Here is a 20,434-nt window from a genome sequence, read left to right on the forward strand (position 1 = left end):
ATTTAATGTGCAGCTTCCCACTCCAATTATTATTACAGTGGAAGCTCGTAAATGGGAAACGACCCGTTTGCTCAAACTCGGCCATCATCGTAAAAACCTTTTTATGAAATGCTACGTGCAGACTTTTAAGTAACATTTGACCGTTCTTAAAGTTAAACAACGTTGACCTCCAATGGGTTGGGTAGCAACGTCAAAACGTAATATTCGAAGTCGGCACGTGAATGTTGAATGCGTTTTTGAAGTCGTGGATCACATGACAGTTCTGCCGCACGTGCGTTCCGTATACGGACAAGGCAGCAAATTGAATAAAAGCTCTGGAATACATTTGGACCACAAGGTCACGCTTTTAGCAAGGCAAATAATGATTTGAGTCAATTAGCTGAACATGCTAATGACAAGATTCCGGGGAAAATACAGAAGCAAAAATTAATTTTCATTTTTTGGGGGAATAAATTATTTCATATTATTATTTAATTAATGCCCTTCAAAAAGTAGTTATAACAATTTTTTTTTCTTTTCATTCATACATTTTTTTTTTTACATTGAAACAAAAACATCCCGCTTCAGTGAATTTAACGTGTTGTAGCAAAATTTTATGTATAATAATTGTGAGCGTGTCGTGCCTCCGCAAAGAAGAATCCAACAAACTTTTCTTGTAGTTGAATTTTATTTATGCATTTATGCAACAGCAAAAAAATGGGCTCTATACAGTATATACAACAGGACCATGTTCAGCAAGAAGAATAGCAAGATCAATCATATATATATTATATATACATACATTTTTAAATAACACTTAAGATTTAATATGACCACAGTTGAAGCATAAGCCACCATCATTATGAGACCACATTTTTATGGCTTTTAAAACTATTTTAGTTAAAAAAAAAAAAAGAAAAAAAAAAGTGAGATTGAGAGAGAAAGAAGTCGCAAACAATTATTGGAATAATTGAGCCAGTGAGAACTGCGGTGGTTTGCCTGATTTGAAAATTTTATGGCTGCGATAAAATCAGAGGGAAGTCTGGCATTTTAAAAAAAAAAAACAAACAAACAAAAAAAAAAGCTTTATAAATATGTTCAAATGACTTTATCAACACGTTCAAATGACAAAGTCCAGTCAAAAGTGTTCCATACTTCCTTACAAACGTCTTTCAAGGGTATCCTGAAAGATGATAAATAACGTTCACATCTGGCACCCAAGTTCAAGCATTAACCGGTACTTTTGCAGTCTTTTATCAATCTCTGAACCATTTTAGTACATTTAGCAGTTATCAGTCAAAAACAATCAATATTTCCTAAAAGATAAGAAATAATTGAGTTAGCCCATGCTAGGCTTCAGTGGCTCAATTTATCTTCATATGGGGAAAAAAACCCCAAAAAACAGCGGCACAGGGAATATCAAGTTTTAGAGCGACGGTGAAAACGGCAGCTGGCGAGCGCGCCGGCTGGCCCTTAAAACCAATCAAGTGGCACCAAACTCTTAATATGATGTGACGACGGAGCCGTGCCGTTGTTTCATTACGCTCGCGTGCAATGTCACAAACGTTTTTATTTCCCCACAGTCGCATTTGTTTGCCCTCGCAAGATGCCGTTTTTAATGGTGACAACCGCGCTCTAATTTCATACGGGGGGGGATTCTCCAGAAAGTCAATCTCAAATAATGACTCGCGCGTCCCCAAGCCATCTTCCACAAGTGGGTGTTTTTTTTTTTTTTTTGTTTGGGGGGGAATAATGGAAGTCGAAATAAACGGTTACAAGGTCATCTAAGAACGTCCATTAAGTGCACGGGCATTTTTTTTTTTTTTTTAATCCATCTATCCACTTACTTTTTCTATACTTCTTGTCCACATTAGACTGGCTGTTATCCACCCATTGTTATCCAACTCAATGGGCGGCCATTTTGCCTTGTATCTAAAATGGCCGCCCCCTGAGACCGATGGCTGTTGAATATGAGTTATGCAGCAAAATCCACCTGTTCTTATCCATCTCAGGTGGCTGCCATTTTGTTTTGTATGTAAAATGTCCGCCCCCTGGGATGACGGCAGATGCAAACGGGTGGATTTTGATGCTTAATTCATATTTCACAAACGCAATATTAATCAGATTGCTGTGCTCAGACTATTGGGAGTGCGTATAACATATTATTGTGGAGAAATATTTTGACTTGACTTTAAGTGTTTTCATTCCCTCCATTTTACCAAATATGGTCCATCCATCCACTTTTTTTTTTTTTTTTTTAAGCCAGGCAGTGAATAAACAAGAAAGCGTACGATAGACACCAAAGCACCAGCAGCAGCAAGTACAACAAACGGCACACGTAAACAGCACATTCCCATGTTGAAAATACATCAAGTGAGCCTCCGTCATGGCCGCCGTCCAGCACGCACACACGCCTGCGTCGTTAAAGTCTGCAAACACGCAACACGGGGCGCTGATGTGGCGGCGGGGAGGTTCCCGTGTTATAAACACACATGTCAGGACAGGACCTCACGTCTCCCCTTTTAAGTCCACAGACGATGTGCAGAGCTCGTCTGTCGTCACAGTCCAGGCACAGGTTGGAAATGTAACAAGTCGTTGGTGTGTGACAGAAGACCCCCGCTGTGCAAACAACGAGCAGAATGATGTTATGTTATGAAAAACCCTTTGAGCATTTAATCCTGATCTTTCATTTCCAGCTGAAGGTCATATTTGTAGGCCAAAAGTCGCACCAGTAGTGGGGGGGGGGGAAACATCTTAACTTGTTTCTTAATGTGGCTGTAGTAGTTTTTCACTTGGTTCTTGACTTGGCCCTGTGCAGTAGTAGTTCTTGACCTGTTTTTAGACTGTTCTTGACTGATTATTGACATGGAATTCGACATGATTCTTGACAAATTCTTAGCTTGTTTCTTGACGTGGTCCTTTGATTTCTGACTTTGTTCCTGATGTGTTTCCTGACTGATTCTTAACTTGGGTCTTGACATGGTTCTTGACTGATTCTTGACATGGTTCTTGACTGATTCTTAACTTTGTACTTGACTGATTCTTGACTTGGTTGTTGATGTGGTTCTTGACTTGATTCTTGACTGATTCTTGACTTGGTCTTGACTGATTCTTAACTTGGTTCTTGACTGATTCTTGACTTGGTTGTTGGTGTGGTTATTGACTGTTTCTTGACTTGCTTCTTGACTGGTTTTTGACTTGGTTCTTGATGCGGTTATTGTCTGATTCTTGGTTCTTGACTTGGTTTTTGACTTGGTTCTTGGTGTGGTTCTTGACTGATTCTTGAGTTGATTCTTGACTGATTCTTGACTTGGTTCTTCACTTGGTTTTTGACTATGTTCTCGACGTAGTTCTTGTCTAATTCTTGACTTTGCTTTGCTTCTTTTGTGATTCCTGTCTTGGTGTTTAGTGTTTCTTGACTGGCTTTTTGATATGTTCTTGACACAGTGTTCATGATTTGGTTTTTGACTGGTTCTTGTTAGTTTTTGATTTGGGTCTCGATGTGGTTCATGACTGTTTGTTTTTTACCTTGTTTTATAACTCCAAATCAGCAGTGGCACCAGCTTCGCTTGAGAGGGGATGATGTATACAGCTGCAGTATTTCTTTCACTGATTTCAGTCAGTTAATCAGACAGCCGTTCTGATTCTAGACATTAGCTAGAAAATTGGGATTGGAACAGTACCTGGTACGCATTTGGGTTTATCTGGCCTTGGCAGAGGCCCACAGTTTAATATAAAACCAGAACTTCGACTGAAACCCTTGAATTGGTCTCATTAGAATGTGCAGTTGTACCTAATGATGTCTGTGAGGATGATGCAGAGCAGAGGTTGATAATAATAATATGATGGTTTTGTGTTTGTTATTGGTGTTTGTCCTTACTGCACACACTTCAGTTCCCGACTGGTCCTGCGCCATTTGCCGACTTGCAACATTTTGCGTCACAAACAGTGTGTAGGTGTGCGAAATGTGTGTGTTAGTGCGCGTGACTAATTAGAGCCCTGTGGTGACTTGAGTGACTTCCGAGTTGGGGTCGTCGTTGGCGCCGTCGCCTCGACAGCGGGAGTCGATGGTCGACTCCTCCACGGCTAGTCATACCTGCCGACAGACACAAAATGGACGCCGGTTTCAAGCAACTTGAGGTGAAAAATGTCTTAAAAAAAAAAAGCGTGGCTCCGTTAATGGCGCGTCTTTCATAACTCTGGCGACACTGCGTACACTAATTTGTTGTATCATAGTAGTGGACCAGCCAGGACGCCAGTCATGTTGTGCTTGCATTAGCATCAGTGCTAGTTGAGTGGAGGACTTGCTTGAATTTTAGTGAAGACTCGACTTAACTTGCTTGATTTTTGCAACGGTAACTTTTAAATTAAGACTTGAGACTTACTTACGACTTTAAAATTTGTGACTGTCACTCTCCTTTGGCATTTAGCATTTACGTTCATTCAAAATTAGCCCAAATTAGCCTCATTAGCTTCCAGCCATATTCTCTGTCTGTTTCTATTTAGCATGGTCGTTTTAAGGTCAGTTGAGTAGGGGGAGCCCGAATGTCTCCAGCATACCTGCTGATTGGATCGGTCTGCCGTCTGAACGCTGTTGGGCTCGCGCTTTGGCACCTTGCGTCCGACCGCGCCCACCCGGGTGGAGTTCTGCATCTCCAGTAGCGAGGGGCCCGATGAGCAGAACTCGCGGAAACAGCGCTTGAAGTTCTCATCCAGATAGCCGTAAAGCACCGGGTTCAGACTGCTGTAGTTGTGAAATAGACACACTTGAATATGGCTTTCTGACAAGGCTACCAAAACAAATTGAAGACAGCAGTATATCATACACTCTTTAACAAAAAATGTGCAAAATGTAAACACTGTCTCGAATCCAGGTTTTCAGAAATAAGTCTTTTACCACTTAGCCTCGATTGTACAAAGCCCCAAACCAGTACTATGTGGCAGCTAGCAGCATTTCATGCACCATCTTGAATAAAGTTTTTAAAAATAAGCCAATTACTACCTCACAGTAAGCAGCAAATCCTGCACTGTTTTCAATTAAAAAAAAATAAATAAGAAAAAAAAAACCCAACAAATTACATTTTGGCAAGCAGCATATCATGCACTATCATAACTTAAAAAAAATAAAAAATAATAAAATAAAATTCCATTACATGCTTTATGTCAAGCAATATTTAATGCAGTCTTGAAAAAAAAAAAACTCGTGCAGCATATCATGCCCTGTTTTGATTAAAGAATTTCTATACACAATATAGCCACAAACAACATATCATGCACTGTCTTGGCTAAACCTTTCAAGAGTATTAAATTACATCACAACATTGCTGCAATCAGCATAGCATGCACTGTCTTTACAAAACAATCTGCAAAAAAAAAAAATATTAGCCAATTAATACATAATTTTCAAAATGCCATCACAACATACAGCATATCATGCATTGTCATGACAAAAAATGTGAAAAAATTTTCAATGTGTATCTTGTCTCAAGCAACATTTAAAGCATTGTCTTGAACAAAAAAAAAGTGCAATAAAACAAGCAGCATATCATGCACTTTCTTGATCATCAAAAATAAATCTATTACAATATAGCAACAAACGACATAGCATGCACTCTCTTGAGTAAAATGTCAACACTTTTAGGGCTTCCACCTTCCCTAGGGTTTCAGAATGTTTTCCTCCAAATAGTGCCGCGGCGTTTGCTCGATGGGTGGTATCGGTGGCCCGTACCTGTTGGTGTAGCCCAGGGCGATGCAGAAGTGCCAGGTGATGGTCTGCAGGGTGGAGCTGGAGATGTTGATCAGGGCGATGATGATGACGAAGATGTGGATGGGCGTCCAGCACACGATGAAGACGGCCACCACCACCAGCACCATGCGCGTGATGCGACGCAGGTTCCGGTCCTTCTCCTGCAAGCAAATCGATTAGCAATTAGCTCACTTTGATTTTCACGTTTGCGTCCAGACCTTTTTAATCTCCATTAAACAGTTCCCCATTAATGTTTTTCAATATACAAAATGATGTTGTGAGGCGATTTATTTATGAAATCAATACACGTCGGTGGCCACCTTGAGCTGCAGATTCTATTTAGCCTTGTTGCCTTAAAAAAAAAAAGCATATTAAGAGAGCTTTTCAAGCACCTTTATACCAAGAGGTAAAAATCAATTAGGACTTCAGTTCCTGATCCGCATTCCAATGCGCTGCACGGTGGCCATATCCCATTTGAAAGTAAATCTGTGAACCTGCGAGCCGGACAGCATGCGCACGCTTTTGAGGCGCAGGACCATCAGGCCGTAGCACACGGTGATGATGAGCACGGGCATGATGAAGGCGAAGATGAACACGCAGATCTTCAGCAGGATGTCCCAGTACCACGACGGGTGCGGGAAGACCAGCTTGCAGTCCACGATGTTCGAGTCTGTGCAGACAAAAAACATACTGTACATAAAAAGTGGGAACCGTAGGAGAAAAATGTTTTTGTTTTTTTTTGTTTTTTTTAGAATTAGATATAAAGTCAAATTCACATGTTAATCTGTATATAATATTTATTAGGGGTGTCAGACTATTATTTTTTTTTTCCAATCATAATTAATCGCATTATTTTATATCTGTCCTAAATGTACAATAAAATGTAAAAAATTTTCCCCATACTCTTGTTAACATAAAAGTGGGGAAAAAAAGATGTTAAATTAATACAAATATGGTAAGGTAATTTCATAAAAATTTATAAAATTGAGTTAAAATTAAAAAGATGTACTGTAAATAAAAAAAAAACAAAAAAAAAAACAAGGGTGATATTTATTTGTGTTGAGGTAATTTTCTGCCACTAGATGGCATAATTGCATTTGTAAGACGGTGACAGCTCGGTGCATTTTTCTGTTCATATTAAGAGCTATCTAATCTTGAACATGAAGCAACTTGTGAAATTCTGCACATTTTTAACACACAACTTATACCACAAATATATGCATTATTATTACTATTATTATTATTACTGCTGAATTTTTACGTGGGCGTGTCTTCTACGCTGCGACTGGAATTCCCCCCAGTACAGGCTTTCCAAGTTAGGGGCGGTCATTAATCGTGCGTTCAAAAAATTTTGTGGCATAAAATGAACTTTAAATTAATGCGCCAATTTTGACATCCCTAATATTTATAGATGAAAAATCATATTTTCTTCAGGGTTAAAGTTATTTTCAAAGAATAAAGTTGTATTTTTCACCAAGATAAAAAAAGTCCTCCTTTTCAAGAGAGAAAACCATATCAGTTTATGTCTACATAGCGGCACTATCCTGTTATTATTCTGAAAGAATTTGCCCATTTCCGTGTGTGTTTTTCTCCCCAAAACAAACGTGAAGGCAGTCGTTTTGCCTTGTTTGTCGCCATGGCTAATCCAAAACGAGGCTGTGTAAAATGTAAACACAATTATGAAATGGATAACGATGTCATATAAATGCGTTCTTATTAAAAAAAAAAAAAAAAAAAAAAAAAAAAAGCTCCAACTCGCATCCACTTGGACATAATACAAGCAAATGAAAGTATAATCAACACTGCAACCGGCTTGCTTGGGGTCTTTTGTAAGGAGCACAATTTAGTACTTATGCTCCAGCGAAAGGCTTCCCGGTGACTCATTTATACGAGTCGCTGGCATTGTCAGCTTAACAGCAGAGGTAATGGAGAGAAAATGGCCAATTAAGTTAGCCGAGCGTGATTGCGCTGCCGTAGTGTTTTGGAGCAAAAGGCGAGTGGCAGATTTTTTAAACACGCGGACATGAGAAGGCTCGGAAAGCCGCAAAAGATTAACAGACTGCATATTTCACTGCGGAATGTTTAGGAATTGTTTTCTAATCAGGATTGTAGGCCTGCTTATTGCAATGGGTGAATTTTTAAAGACAAGACAAGTGCATGATATGCTGCTGGCTGCTTTGTCATGATGTATTTTTTTGGGGGGGAAATTATTTTGTTGGTCCATTATATGCTATGATATGCATATTATGCTGTTTGCTGCTACATCATGATAACGTATTTTCTACTATTTCCTGCAAGACAGTGTATGATATGCCGCTTGATACTATGTCATGATATATGACAGATTTTGGATTCTTATTTTTAATTCAAGACAGTGCATGATTTGCTACTACATCTTGAGACATTTAAAAAAACATTTTTTTTAATCATAACAGTGCGTGATGTGTTGGTTGCTACTATGTCAGGATAGACAGGGAAATTATTTAGTCCAGTTAGTACATGATATGTTGCTCATTGGTGCGTCAAGATGGATATATTTTTGGAACCTATTTCATCAAGACAATGCAATGCTGCAATGTAATGATCGACATATTCTGGGATATTTTATTTTATTTTATTTTATTTTATTTATTTTTTTATTTTTTTATTTTATTTTTATTTTTTTTAGTCAAAACAGTGTATGTATGTGTATGATATCACAATAGACCTACAGTAAGTTTTGGAAATATTTAATCAACACAGTGCATGATATGATGCTCAGTATTATGTCTTGATATATTTTTCCCCCAAAATTGTTTGGTTGGAAAATACATGATATGCTGTTTGCTGCTATGTCGTGACAGATGTTTTTTTTTTTTTATTATTATTTACTTAAGCTAGTGTTTGATATGCTGCTTGCTGCTACATCGTGATCTATATTTTTTTAGAACTATTTAATCAAGACAGTGCATGATATGCTGCTCACACTTATGTCATGATCTGATTTTTATTTTTGGAAATGATTTTGTCGATTCAATGACTTTGTGATAAACATATTTTGGGGGGAATTATTGAGTAAACACGGTGCATGATATGCTGCTTCATGCTATATCATGATAAACATAAATTTTGGAAATATTTAATGAAGACAGTACATGATATGCTGCTCACTGCTACGCTACGATAGCTGTATTATTTAAAAATGATTTAGTCATGAAAGTGCATGATATGCTGCTACATTGCGACCGACATTTTTAGGTAACGGTTAGTCGCGACTCACTACTGACGACGGTGGAGGCCATGAACATGACCGGCAGGCCGATGGCGGACGACAGAATCCAGTTGCAGACGTTGACGATCTTGGCGTTTCGCGGCGTCCTGAAGTCCAGAGCCTTGACCGGGTGGCAGACGGCCACGTAGCGGTCGATGCTCATGGTGGTGAGCGTGAAGATGGACGTGAACATGTTGTAGTAGTCGATGGACATGACCATCTTGCACAGGATGTCGCCGAAGGGCCACGTGCCCATCAGGTAGTTGACGCTCTGGAAGGGCAGCGTGCTGGTGACCAGCGCGTCGGCCAGAGCCAGGTTGAAGATGTAGATGTTGGTGGCCGTCTTCATTTTGGTGTACCTGCACAGCAAACAAAAGCTGGTGATTGTTTGATGGGTTTGATTCGGAAGCATCAGCTGACATTTTAAAATCAAGAAAAACTGAAGAAAAATTTTGATTTTACAAAAATTTCATTTTTTTTTCAATTAAAAGAAACCCTAACTTTGGCAGATATGTCCTATTAAAGGAAGGAAGTCATAATATTATGAGAATATATTTTTAAAAAAAATATGTCATGACCTGAATGAGGCAAAACAAAAAGTCTGCATTGTTGCCACAATGAGCCTCAATTTCCAATTTCTAGTGGACCAGCCAGGAAACAATTTCTCTTAAAAGTGCTTTAAAGTGCACTTGAAATCTCTTTGCCGCAGATCCGCTTTTCAATAGCGAGAGCACAAATTGCATGCGGTGAAAAACACTCGAGCTCCTCTTCCCAATCCATGATTATTTTTGAACCAAATGATGAAAAGCAAGGAAATTGGAGGACTTGAGAGAGTGAGTGCAAAACTCCCTAAAGTATTCATTCAGAGGCTGCGTGCGAATCCATTGATTAAAGGAGGCGCAAAATAAAAGTGATGCACTGCAGCAACCATATTTGGCGCTATTGAACCACTCTCATCTTTTCTTTCTTGTTTTTTTTTTTTAGATCCTCAATAATCCCAAATCCTCTTAACAAGCCTACATGAAGTTTGTTCATTAAATTCTAATTAACGTGAACACTGACAGCTTGCCAGGCTCGTTATTTCTCAGCTTTATTGGTCTGGGGACGGTTAGCGGAGGCGGTAGCGTGTCACGTGGTACCGAGTGGCAGAAGGGGTGTTTGTTTTTAATGCCCTCGCGGGTCAGCCCGTTCTGGTTTAAGGTGTGTTTTTGGACTCATTCTGCACCAAACTTCCAAAAAACCTTTAAGGATTTTTTTTAATTTTTTTATTTTCACAGCAAGAGCACTATTGATGATGAACAATATCCAAGTTGGGTGACGTTAATAATCACTAGAAAAATTTCCGCGTAAATTTTGGATGTGACTGCTGACTCTTGCAAGGTGGAAAGCCACATGCACTGAACAGTTTGCCAAATCCTGTTGAAATCAAGTCACTTCCTGTTGAAGTCAGGTCACTTCCTGGTGAAATCAGGTCACTTCCTGTTGAAGTCAGGTCACTTCCTGGTGAAATCAGGTCACTTCTGGGCCGCTTCCCGTTGAAATCAAGTCACTTCCTGTTGAAATCAGGTCACTTCTGGGCCACTTCCTGTTGAAATCAAGTCACTTCCTGTTGAAATAAGGTCACTTCCTATTGAAATCAGGTCACTTCTGGGTCACCTCCTGTTGAAATCAGGTCAGTTCCGAGTCATTTCCTGTTGAAATCAGGTCACTTCTTGTTAAATCAAGTCACTTCCTGCTGAAATCAGGTCAGTTCAGAGTCATTTCCTGTTGAAATCAGGTCACTTCTGGGTTACTTCCTATTGAAATCAAGTCACTTCCTGTTGAAATCAGGTCATCAATCCCTAGGTGCTTGATTTTTTTGTGCCGCAGCAGTCACATAATATTGGAAGCGACAAAAGTTGCAATTCAGATTCTGTTTGTGGTCAGGTTGGATTGAGTGCAGAATTTATGTCGGCCACAAAAAGAAAGCCCGAATGTGTGCATGTTTTCGGAAATGCAAGCACATTTCTGTACAAGAGATGGATTAGCGTATTAGCCTTGACCTGATGATGCTGAGACAGAGAAAACCTTTTTGGATTTGGAACAATATCCAATACGCACTTGAGCTAAGAAATGAGCTTGAATTGGCCGTTTTCTCCACTGTTCAGCAGGATTTGTTTTGAGGCATGTTGACGCTGTTTTCTGCAGTTATCGGGCAAATACAGCTAATCAATAAAATTGCACAGTCTCACAATGTGTATATTTATCCGTAATAGAGTCTACAAGTGGGGTGTTCACCGGCAAGTTGGCACAACACAGCAACAGGTGTTCAGTGGTTTAAATTGCTCTTTGGTCTTGTACGCAGCTTGAAAGCGTGGCTAGAAAATGCTTATTTACTCAGAAAAGCCGCTAGCTACATTATTGATTCCTCAAGTGTGAAATTAATTCTTGAGCCATGGCCAACGGCGAGCGACGCCTTTATGGCTTAAGACAAACAAGCAAATGAGCAAATAATTTAGAGGCCGACTGTCCACACGCACAGATAAGTCGATTACTGTTTGCCCTCTTGCCATGCAGTGCAAAGAGCAAAAATATTAATGCTCGGAGGTATTCGTTAACAAGGTGGACTAAAACCACAATAACAAATATTTCTAATAAATGAATACCTCTGAGGAGAGATGCTGTGAAGAATTCACATCGCGACTACATTGAGCCAATTAAATCATGAGGATTGCCGCGATATTGCGAAAAGAATTGCAGAAGGGATTTGCTAATGATGTGGCGCAAGTCAAAACATTGGGTACACTCGAATACTAATGGCAGCCAAAACAAAAATGTTATACAGTGGCAGGATAAGGAATTCGCGGAGGTCATAATTTTTATATAAATATATATATTTAAAAAAAATAATAATAATTTATTAACCATCTGCGTTTTTGCATCACTTGGAGTAGCTTTACAAAAAAAAAAAAACTCCCTTTGAAGCCTCCATAACCTCGATAACCCTGAACACACACAAAAATAAAAATAAAACAGACCAACAGTCGCGTAGTAAAACTAAAATACAGTAGATTCACCCACCCGACAGATGGCGAGACAAAAAACCTTTACAAAGAACTCCCTTTGTAGCCTCCATAATGACGTTATTACATCATAAAAAACAAAAACAAAAAAGTCACAAGCTCAAGCATTCAACTTTGTTTTCATTAACCTCCTGAGCTTTTGTAGACCTTTACTAAAGAAAAAAATAAAAATAAAAAACTCCCTTTGAAGCCTTCATAACCCCGACACGCCTGCCACGATTCAGTAATTTCAACAAAGCCATAACGCTCATGAGCACAACGTCTTGCGGCGGCGGGCCATTAATCTACCGGACTGCTGTTATGCAACGCCACTAAACATCGTTTGTCACAAACGTGCAAAAGTGTGCTGCTGCTGCTGCTGTTGTCATAGTTTCGCCGCCGCCGGTGACACTTTCCACGCACCCCCGAAGGGGCTCTGACGGATTGCGGAGGTCGGCAAGACGCGAGCCATCCCCTTGTAGCTGTCCATTCACTTCAACGTTTAACTCATTCACTGCCATTGACGGAAAAAGTCGTCAATGTCAAAGCTTTTGCTGGACTGGCAGTGAATGTGTTAAGAAGCACAACTTGAAGGAATGCGAATGTTCCTTGGCCAGTACTTTCTTCCCGGGTCCGAGGAATCTAATCAAAAAGTCGGCAGACTGGAAAGTGTCCCACGCGCCGGAGCCTGATCGCATTGCGAAAAGCTATTTGTCGTCGCATTAGCGCTCGAGCTAGTGTCGTTTATCATGTGATTGCAATCCGCCCACATGCACGCTGGTCAGCCTCCATTTTGTTCAAACTGGATGTCAAAAATGTTCCGTGGCCAACTCGTAACTGTCAGTTCAAATGGGATTTATTCCGGATCAAGAATCGTGCGGCTATAGGACAGAAACCCAATTTTGTGTCATACAAGTAAACCACTGCTCACCCCGCCCCTTTTACTACTGGGCCAATGGTGAGTCCGGCTTTAGTTACCATGACAAAACCTGCAGGACTCCGGCCCTCGAGGACCTTGTTTGCCCACCCCTGACAAATCTCGTTAAAACAAAGTGCCAAATGCAAAAGAAGGAAATGCCCTAAAAAAAAAAAAATCTAGTTTACTCATCTTTGGTATATGGAGAAAAAAAATCTGTCAAATAAAAATAAATACAGAAAATACAGTTTAAAGTGCATATAAAAAGTCTACACACCCCTAATTTAATGCCTGTTTTTGTGATGAACATGAAAGCAAGATAAATAATTTCAAAACTTTTTTTTTTAATATGACCTAAAACTTGTATAACTGAATTAAAAGTAAAAATAAAAATGAGAGGAAGTAAAAACAAATTAGATCATGTGGTTGCACAAGTGCGCACACCCTCATTGTTGAATGGGCTGTGTGCAGAAGTAACCGATCACAACTCTCGTAAAAAGCCGCCATTTAAAGTCCCAATCATTTACCCTAAACACATTTCAGAACTTCTTGGAGGCTTTTCTTGACATTTTGTTTTCTCTCTGGAGGTTTTATGCTGCTCATAATTCCTTCCACCTTTTCTACAGCGATAAGTTTCCGCCGAAGAAAATCAGCCGAGCAGCGTGACGCTGCCCCCAGAATGCTTCACTGCCGGCGCGGTGTTCTTTTGCTGATAAACACGTTGCGCTTGCATCAAACGCACCTTTTTCAAAATTCAATCTTGGTTCCATTGGACCAGAACCAAATTTTCCGATGACCTCCTTCACTTATCGTTTCCCTTGCGAGCTCATTTCTGACATTGGCGCCGAGGCCTAATTGCCAAGCGATCAGAGGAAACACGCCGTGATTACCCTAAAACGCCGGCGACCATTTTGAATCGCTGTTGTCAAATTGCGCCCATCATGCATTCAAAAAACAGTTTTGTGTTGTTGTCGTGTTAAGACTAATTAGAGAGACAATTAAGCACGACGCTGCCAGCCAATAGAAAACTCCGGGGAACGAGAGTTTGTCTGCTTGTTGCCATGGTAACAAAGCGCGCACCTTGACCCGCTATAATGGCCTAAATAAGTGAAGTATCTCTTTAAATGTCAAAAGAATGAACACATAATCGGTGCTTTTCAAATTTGATGGGCGAAAAATGTTGATAAAAAGCCTTTTTAGCTATGTGATCATACTTCTAAAATGTGATTAATCTGTTTAAAAAAAAAAAAATGTAATCGTTTTATATTTATTTTTTATTTTGGCATTTTTGGTCCTCCATAAAATATAAGTGCAAAATGTGCCCAAATTGGTTTTGGCTCGTGATCACAGTGGACACGTAAACAACGTAATGGCACTTCCCATTAGAGCTTTGGCAGCCATGTTGCGCACTCCATCAGGTTGGAAGTCTTCCCAACATCTGCGCTTTTGTTTATTGGCGCCTCTCAAGAGAAGTAAGACCAGTGACGGTCACTTCTTCTTACTCCCGCCGCGTGTTTGTAACTTGCAATCGGGATTATGAATGGAAGAGCCAGCATGCAAATGTCATCTTAGTTCCAAGAAGTTACAGTAGCACCTCCCCGCAACCCTCTGCTGGGAAACCCCCTCACAGGGTGGTAACATTTGCCTTGATAGTCTTCCAGTCTGACTGAGGCTTACACGCTAAAGTGATTGCGACATGGTGTTGTGTACATCAATTTTTAGTTGTAAATTCTGACGTGATCTCTCCACAGTGTTGTCTAGCCATGTCATCATGTGATCGTTCTGTCCACGTTTTTGTGCTGTCAACTTAGATTCGAACATGACCATGCCACAATGTTGTGTGCATCCATTTTTAGTTTTAAATTCGGACGTGATCACCCCACAATGTTGTGTGCGTCCATATTTTAGGCCATGATGTGTGATCACACCACAACGTGGTGTATACACGTCAAGTTGTGATTGCGCTGTTTTTGTACAACTGACTTAGATTTTGACATGTGATCGCTCCACAATGTTGTGTGCATCAATTTTCTGGACTTAGATATACCGTATTATTGTTCCACAATGTTGTGTGCATCCATTTTTAGTTTTAAATTCTTACACATGATCACTCCACAATGTTGTGCATCCACATTTTAGATTCTGGCATGTGCCGCTCCACAGTGCCGCTGCAGAGCATTTTTGTGTACTTGGATATACTGTAATATTACATTATATACAATTTTTTTGGACTTTGACGTACTGTGTTATTGTTCCACCAATGTTGTGTGCATCAATTTTTAGATTCTGATGTGATCGCTCCACAGCATTGTGTGTCCATATTTTAGAAACTGACATGATCACTCCAAAATCAATGTCTATGCTGTATGGACTTAAGTTATGACATGTGATCACTCCACGATGTTGTGTGTCCATGTTCATGTTCTGAAGCCATGTAATTCTTCCACAACGTTGTGTTCTTCCATTATTTTTTTTGAAAGTACCGGAGTGCTCAAGTGGGGTCTTTGGGGCGGAAAAGGTGATTTCACTCTTGTCCATTTTGCGCTCTCCTTCAAAACACTTTGTGCTGTTTCCATGGTAACGAGAAGCCCCGCTCCAAGACTGCGCTTCATGCTCCGCTAAAACCATTGGATTATTATTTTTATCATTTTATTTACTCAACGCTCGCTAACAATAAAGTTTGCGGACAAGCGCGAGAGGAAGTACGACGAGATAAAGAGTGAGAGGGCAGTCGTTGCCATTTATGGCCTGAAGGGTTGCCACGGGAACGCCTTACTCACCCTCCACCGTCTCTGTTTAATCTGGCAAAATTGCATCCGAGACCGCCGACGTAAAAGTGAGGATGAAGTACACGTGACTTCCTTTTCTTTTTTTCCTTTTTTAATCCCCAGGAAATGTCCTCAATGCACCATTAGCTAAATGGCTGTTAACACTGATTGTGGAAGAGAGCGAGAAAGACGAGGAAGTTGTCTCACATTAGCGCACATCCTTGACTTATCCACTCTAATGGCTCTTGCACCGCATTTTTGTTTTGTAAACTTAGACCTTGACATGCGATCACTTCATAATGTTATGTGTATCCAAGTTTTAGAACATGATGTCCAAACTTTTTCCTCCAAGGGCCACATACAGAAAAAATGACGGGCCAATTGGAAGGACTTTTTTTTTTTTTTAAGTTTAATTTATCAAGCACGCCAAAATTAGCAATTGCATATTGTTCTTATATTAGTTTTTTGAAAAGCTGCTTGCTGAACAGCTTTCTATAAGGAAAATAGTGTAGGATTTTAGCAGGGAAAAAAAATCACCACCACTCATTAACAGAAGCCCAGAGGTGTAGATTGAGAAGAAGTTCATGGGTTTACATGCTTTATTTATATAGTGCATTTTCCTGAGTGAAAACGGAAGACCCCGCCTTTAAAATAATCACTGAAGTAATTTTTTCAGATTTTTTAGGAAACACAAAAAATTGAACATTTGCATCATGAGATGATCTAAGCAAAAAAAAAAAAAAAAAATGGCTGAGGCATTTATTTTAAGAGGGTGACGATTTGCATATTTAGAAAGCTCTCCAGTATATTAAACACATTTATTAGTAGCAGATGTCAGTTTTAGTATATGCCGTGGGATGCTTAAAATGGATGGCAGGTTTGCATATGTATGTGTTTGCTCTATATTTCTGTGAAGTTATTTGATTCATTCTGACTGCGTATGCTGTATTTGTAACGGTCCTGCTGTGGATGGGTTGGGCTATGGGAAGGGGTGGAAAGTTTTTTTTGGGGGGGGGTCCTGGAGCATGTTTTCCATGTATAGGTCGGTATTGTTGATGTCATTTGTTAAATGTTTTCCAATTTAAAAAAAAAAAAAGTTATCAACAAAAAAGCAAATGAATGGCGGGCCACACATGGCCCCCGGGTCCTCGTTTGGACACCACTATGACGTGTGCCTGCACAGAGGCGGATTTCATTACATTTATCTGTGCATGACTACAACATTGTCACAAGGTTTGATCAGTGTAGCAACAGACAATGTAAATTATTAAATGTGATAACCAGATGCAGCTTAAATTTCTTGTGCAACATTACGTCAATTGTTTATTTTAACTTCCACTCTTAAAACTATGAGCTTATTCATTTGATTCATTTTGAACATCACAAACATCTAGCTTTCGAGCAGGGGTGTGTAGACTTTTCTTTTTTTTATATGCACTGCAGACTGATGTGATTATTCCACAGTGTTTGGTAAGTAAATGCTGCTTCGTAATAAAACTTCCCAATTAAAATAACATGGTCGCAATTTTTTGCGGATACTCCAACGTCTCCATCGAGTTAGTTGCTGTTGCTAAGCGCCACGGAAAATAATTGCTCGATTATGCATGTGGTTAAACCTTTGGTGCAGGTTTGCACACTCGCTCGTTTTTAGCTGCACAAGTGAGGCGTCATGATGCCGAGCAAACAAAGCCATCTTCCGCTAAAGCGCATATGCTGTCTGGTTGACGCTGCATAGCAACACATGAGGATGAGCAAGCTTGTTGAGTTCTTTTTTTTTTTTTTTATGCCAAGCTCAGCAAAGCAGCTGATGGATGAGGGAGGAGGACATTTAGGAGGCCGCCACTCAAACGCATTGTGGGACCGCCCACCTGTCACTTGACATCCCACCGGCGCTAATGAAATAAGCATCCGCGCTGATTCCGACAGACAATCGTCAACGTGTGTGCAGACACGCGTGCTAAAGTGTGTTTATGAAAGCGGGAAAGCTGCCTGCTAACTTTTTATGGCCCGGCTAATGAAGCCATAAACCGTTCAAATGGCATCCAATTGCAATAATACAGTGGAAGCTAACTGTATTGACGTTGAAACCGTCGGTTCCGCAAGCTAACTTTAACTGCGCAGGCCGTCTTTTAAAGGTACATTTAAAGGGATACTTTACTTATTTAGCCATTTTTGGCAGTCAAACATTAATATTCTGCCTATAATAAATTTGATATTTTCATTATTTTTCATGTACAATTATTACCTTTTAAAAACACATTTTGCAACTTTCTGTCGACTGAAAATGACATCACAAAGGGCTCAGGTAACCAATCACAGCTCAGCTTGTGAATGTCACATGACCAAACCTGTGATGTCATTTTCAGTCGACAACAAGTTGCAAAATGTGTTTTTAAAGGTACTAATTATACATGAAAAATGATGAAAGTATCAAATTAATTATATAGACAAAATATTAACTTTTTATTGCTATAATAGACTAAATAAGTGAAGTATGCCTTTAATAGAACTTTATTAATTGTCATGCGCATGTGAAAAACTTTGAACCGCTACTAAAGAGTTTTCTGCAGAAACATGTAGCTTAATTTATCATTCGACACTCTCTGAACTTAATTCTAGTTTGTGACGTCATACAAAATATTGTAATATATTCTGTGTGACCTTTTTTTTTTTTTTTTTTTAAAGACGGCAATATTACGACTTTTGGGGCGTTCGACTTGAAGATTCCTTTCGCCTTGGCGGAGGTCTGCGCTCGCTTTAACCATTAAACAGTGTGCGTTTGGATCAGTTGCGACATGTTTGCGCGACGCCCCGCGTGTCCGAGAACCAGTCGGGAGGACGTTAACAACCTCCCCCGTCCAATCGGCGCGCAACTCCCGGCGAGTTTTTTACGCACAAGCGCCTGCTGACTCTGCAGCAAACCAACAACAACAACAACAAAAATGCACTTTTTTTTGTGTTGCGCGTGCGCGTACCTGACGATGATGTACATGACGAGCACGTTGCCCACCAGCCCCACCACGCTCACGATGGAGTAAACCGCCGTGATGACGATGGCGATGATGACCGGGTTGGCGTCGCCGAAGTCGGCGTCGCCTGCCGGGGCGCGCTTCGCGACGCACCCGCTGCCGTTGGAGCCCGCGCTCGCGTTGCCTTCACGGCACAACAAGCCGCCGCTCGTGCTGCCGTTGTAAAAGGCGGACATTTGGCTCCCGTAATCCCAGTCCGAGAAGTTGCCTGCTGCGCTCTCCATGGTTCTTAAAAAAATAAATAAAGAGAGAGAGAGAGAGAGAGACAAAGCGGAGGAAGGGGGAAGGTGCTTGCGGTCCAAAGTGGAAGCTGCGAGGGACTAAAGCGAGAATGAGGAGGAGTGAGGCGGGTGCGGGACAGGAAGAAAAAAAAAAAAGATAGTTGCCCCCTTTTTGCAACCTCCCTCCTTTTTCTTTGCTGCGCTCCCCCTCCTCCCATCCTTGGATTCACTCGCACCTTCTTCCCAATTGCAGCCTTGATTTTTTTTTAACAATCTTTTTTTTTCTTTCTCTCACTTGGACCAAGTAGCAGCAACCAGGTCTGATCATATGCACACAAAAAAAAAAAGTAAAATCAAACTTGAACAAAATGTGCTATCGACACCAATATGTGGCACAAGAAAGCTAAAGAAAAAAGCAAAGCAGTTTAACGCTCATTGAACTCGGAGGTCTCGTGACAAAAAATGCCCAAGAAGAAGCACAAAACGATGTTCGCTGAACTGAGGTCTCAAATGACATCATGCACGAATAAGTGTCATGCACCCAACAAAAAGAATCTGCCTGTGCCCTCATCAAATTCACCAAAATCGTTTTACACTTCCCGCGCCAGATCGCATCCAGATTATATTTGGCTGAAATTTGAAACTCCAATTCCAAAGAGGTTCTCATCATCATCATATCGAGATATTGTTTACGCTGAGTACACTGTGTCAAACCAAAATTGCTTTAAGTGTCTTGTTAGATCAGAAACTGATGAACCAAGTTCACAGTATTCTGGATCAGATCCAGATTGCATTTGGCTCCAGTTTGATTCTCATATTAAAAGGACATTTGTATATACCTACACATTGATGAGCAAAACAACCAAATCAGTGATATACAGAATGTAGATTGGAGCACAAGCACTAAATCCACCCATTTTTTTTAAAAATCCAGATTGGATCCCAATTTAATTTATCTGCAGTTTCTACATTACATTCCAAGGATATTTGTATAGATGCACATGTTGATGAGCAAAAAAAGAAACTGGCTGTATGTGTATATTTAAGGTCAGAATCCGTCAAACCAAATTTAATCCACATCAAATCCAGAATGAATTCGTCCGTACTTTAGATTTCCCATTCCAAAAATGTTGTCTTTATTCCCATGGATATCTGGAAAAATATGTGTCAAACCTAATTTTTTTTAAATCTATTTCACGTCACAACCAAGTCAAACCAAATTGAATCTGCATTGGTTTCCGTTTTGACTACAATTTACATTTCTCTTTCAAAATATGTTTTGTCATTATGCAGACATTTGGTGAGCAAAGCAAACCAGCTTGCGCAGCTTGTGCGTCAAACCAAATACGCTTTCAGTAAATTTAGGATCAGAAACTTTAAACACAAAGATTAATCCAGATCAGATCCAGATTGCATTTGGCTGTAATTTCTTTCCCCCTCTTCTAATGATGTACGTATTCATCCACACAATGGTGAACAAAACC

General features: G+C 40.1%; 1 protein-coding gene across 1 annotated transcript; it reads right to left on the bottom strand.

Annotated features, from left to right (window-relative positions):
• Nucleotides 1-214: 214 nt before the first annotated feature.
• On the bottom strand, nt 215-19,054 carry oprm1 (opioid receptor, mu 1). Its single transcript, XM_077495825.1, has 6 exons — nt 18,676-19,054; nt 8,985-9,334; nt 6,220-6,395; nt 5,708-5,886; nt 4,540-4,723; nt 215-4,075 (listed from the first exon to the last, which is right to left on the bottom strand). Exons 1-6 carry the CDS (start codon nt 18,951-18,953, stop codon nt 4,070-4,072), a joined length of 1,173 nt encoding a protein of 390 aa, XP_077351951.1. The 5' UTR covers nt 18,954-19,054; the 3' UTR covers nt 215-4,069.
• Between the last annotated feature and the right edge of the window lie 1,380 nt (nt 19,055-20,434).

This window comes from Festucalex cinctus, chromosome 14 (genome assembly GCF_051991245.1).
Source record: "Festucalex cinctus isolate MCC-2025b chromosome 14, RoL_Fcin_1.0, whole genome shotgun sequence".
NCBI classification, from domain to species: domain Eukaryota; kingdom Metazoa; phylum Chordata; class Actinopteri; order Syngnathiformes; family Syngnathidae; genus Festucalex; species Festucalex cinctus.

Bases quoted from the DNA above. Each gene is read 5' to 3' on its own strand.
- oprm1 (XM_077495825.1), bottom strand. From the start codon at position 18,953: ATGGAGAGCGCAGCAGGCAACTTCTCGGACTGGGATTACGGGAGCCAA. The intron at 9,335-18,675 runs GTACGCGCACGC...TTTGCTGTGCAG, and splicing joins GTCATGTACATCATCGTCAG to GTACACCAAAATGAAGACGG. The intron at 4,724-5,707 runs GTACGGGCCACC...TCACAACTACAG, and splicing joins GCCCTGGGCTACACCAACAG to CAGTCTGAACCCGGTGCTTT.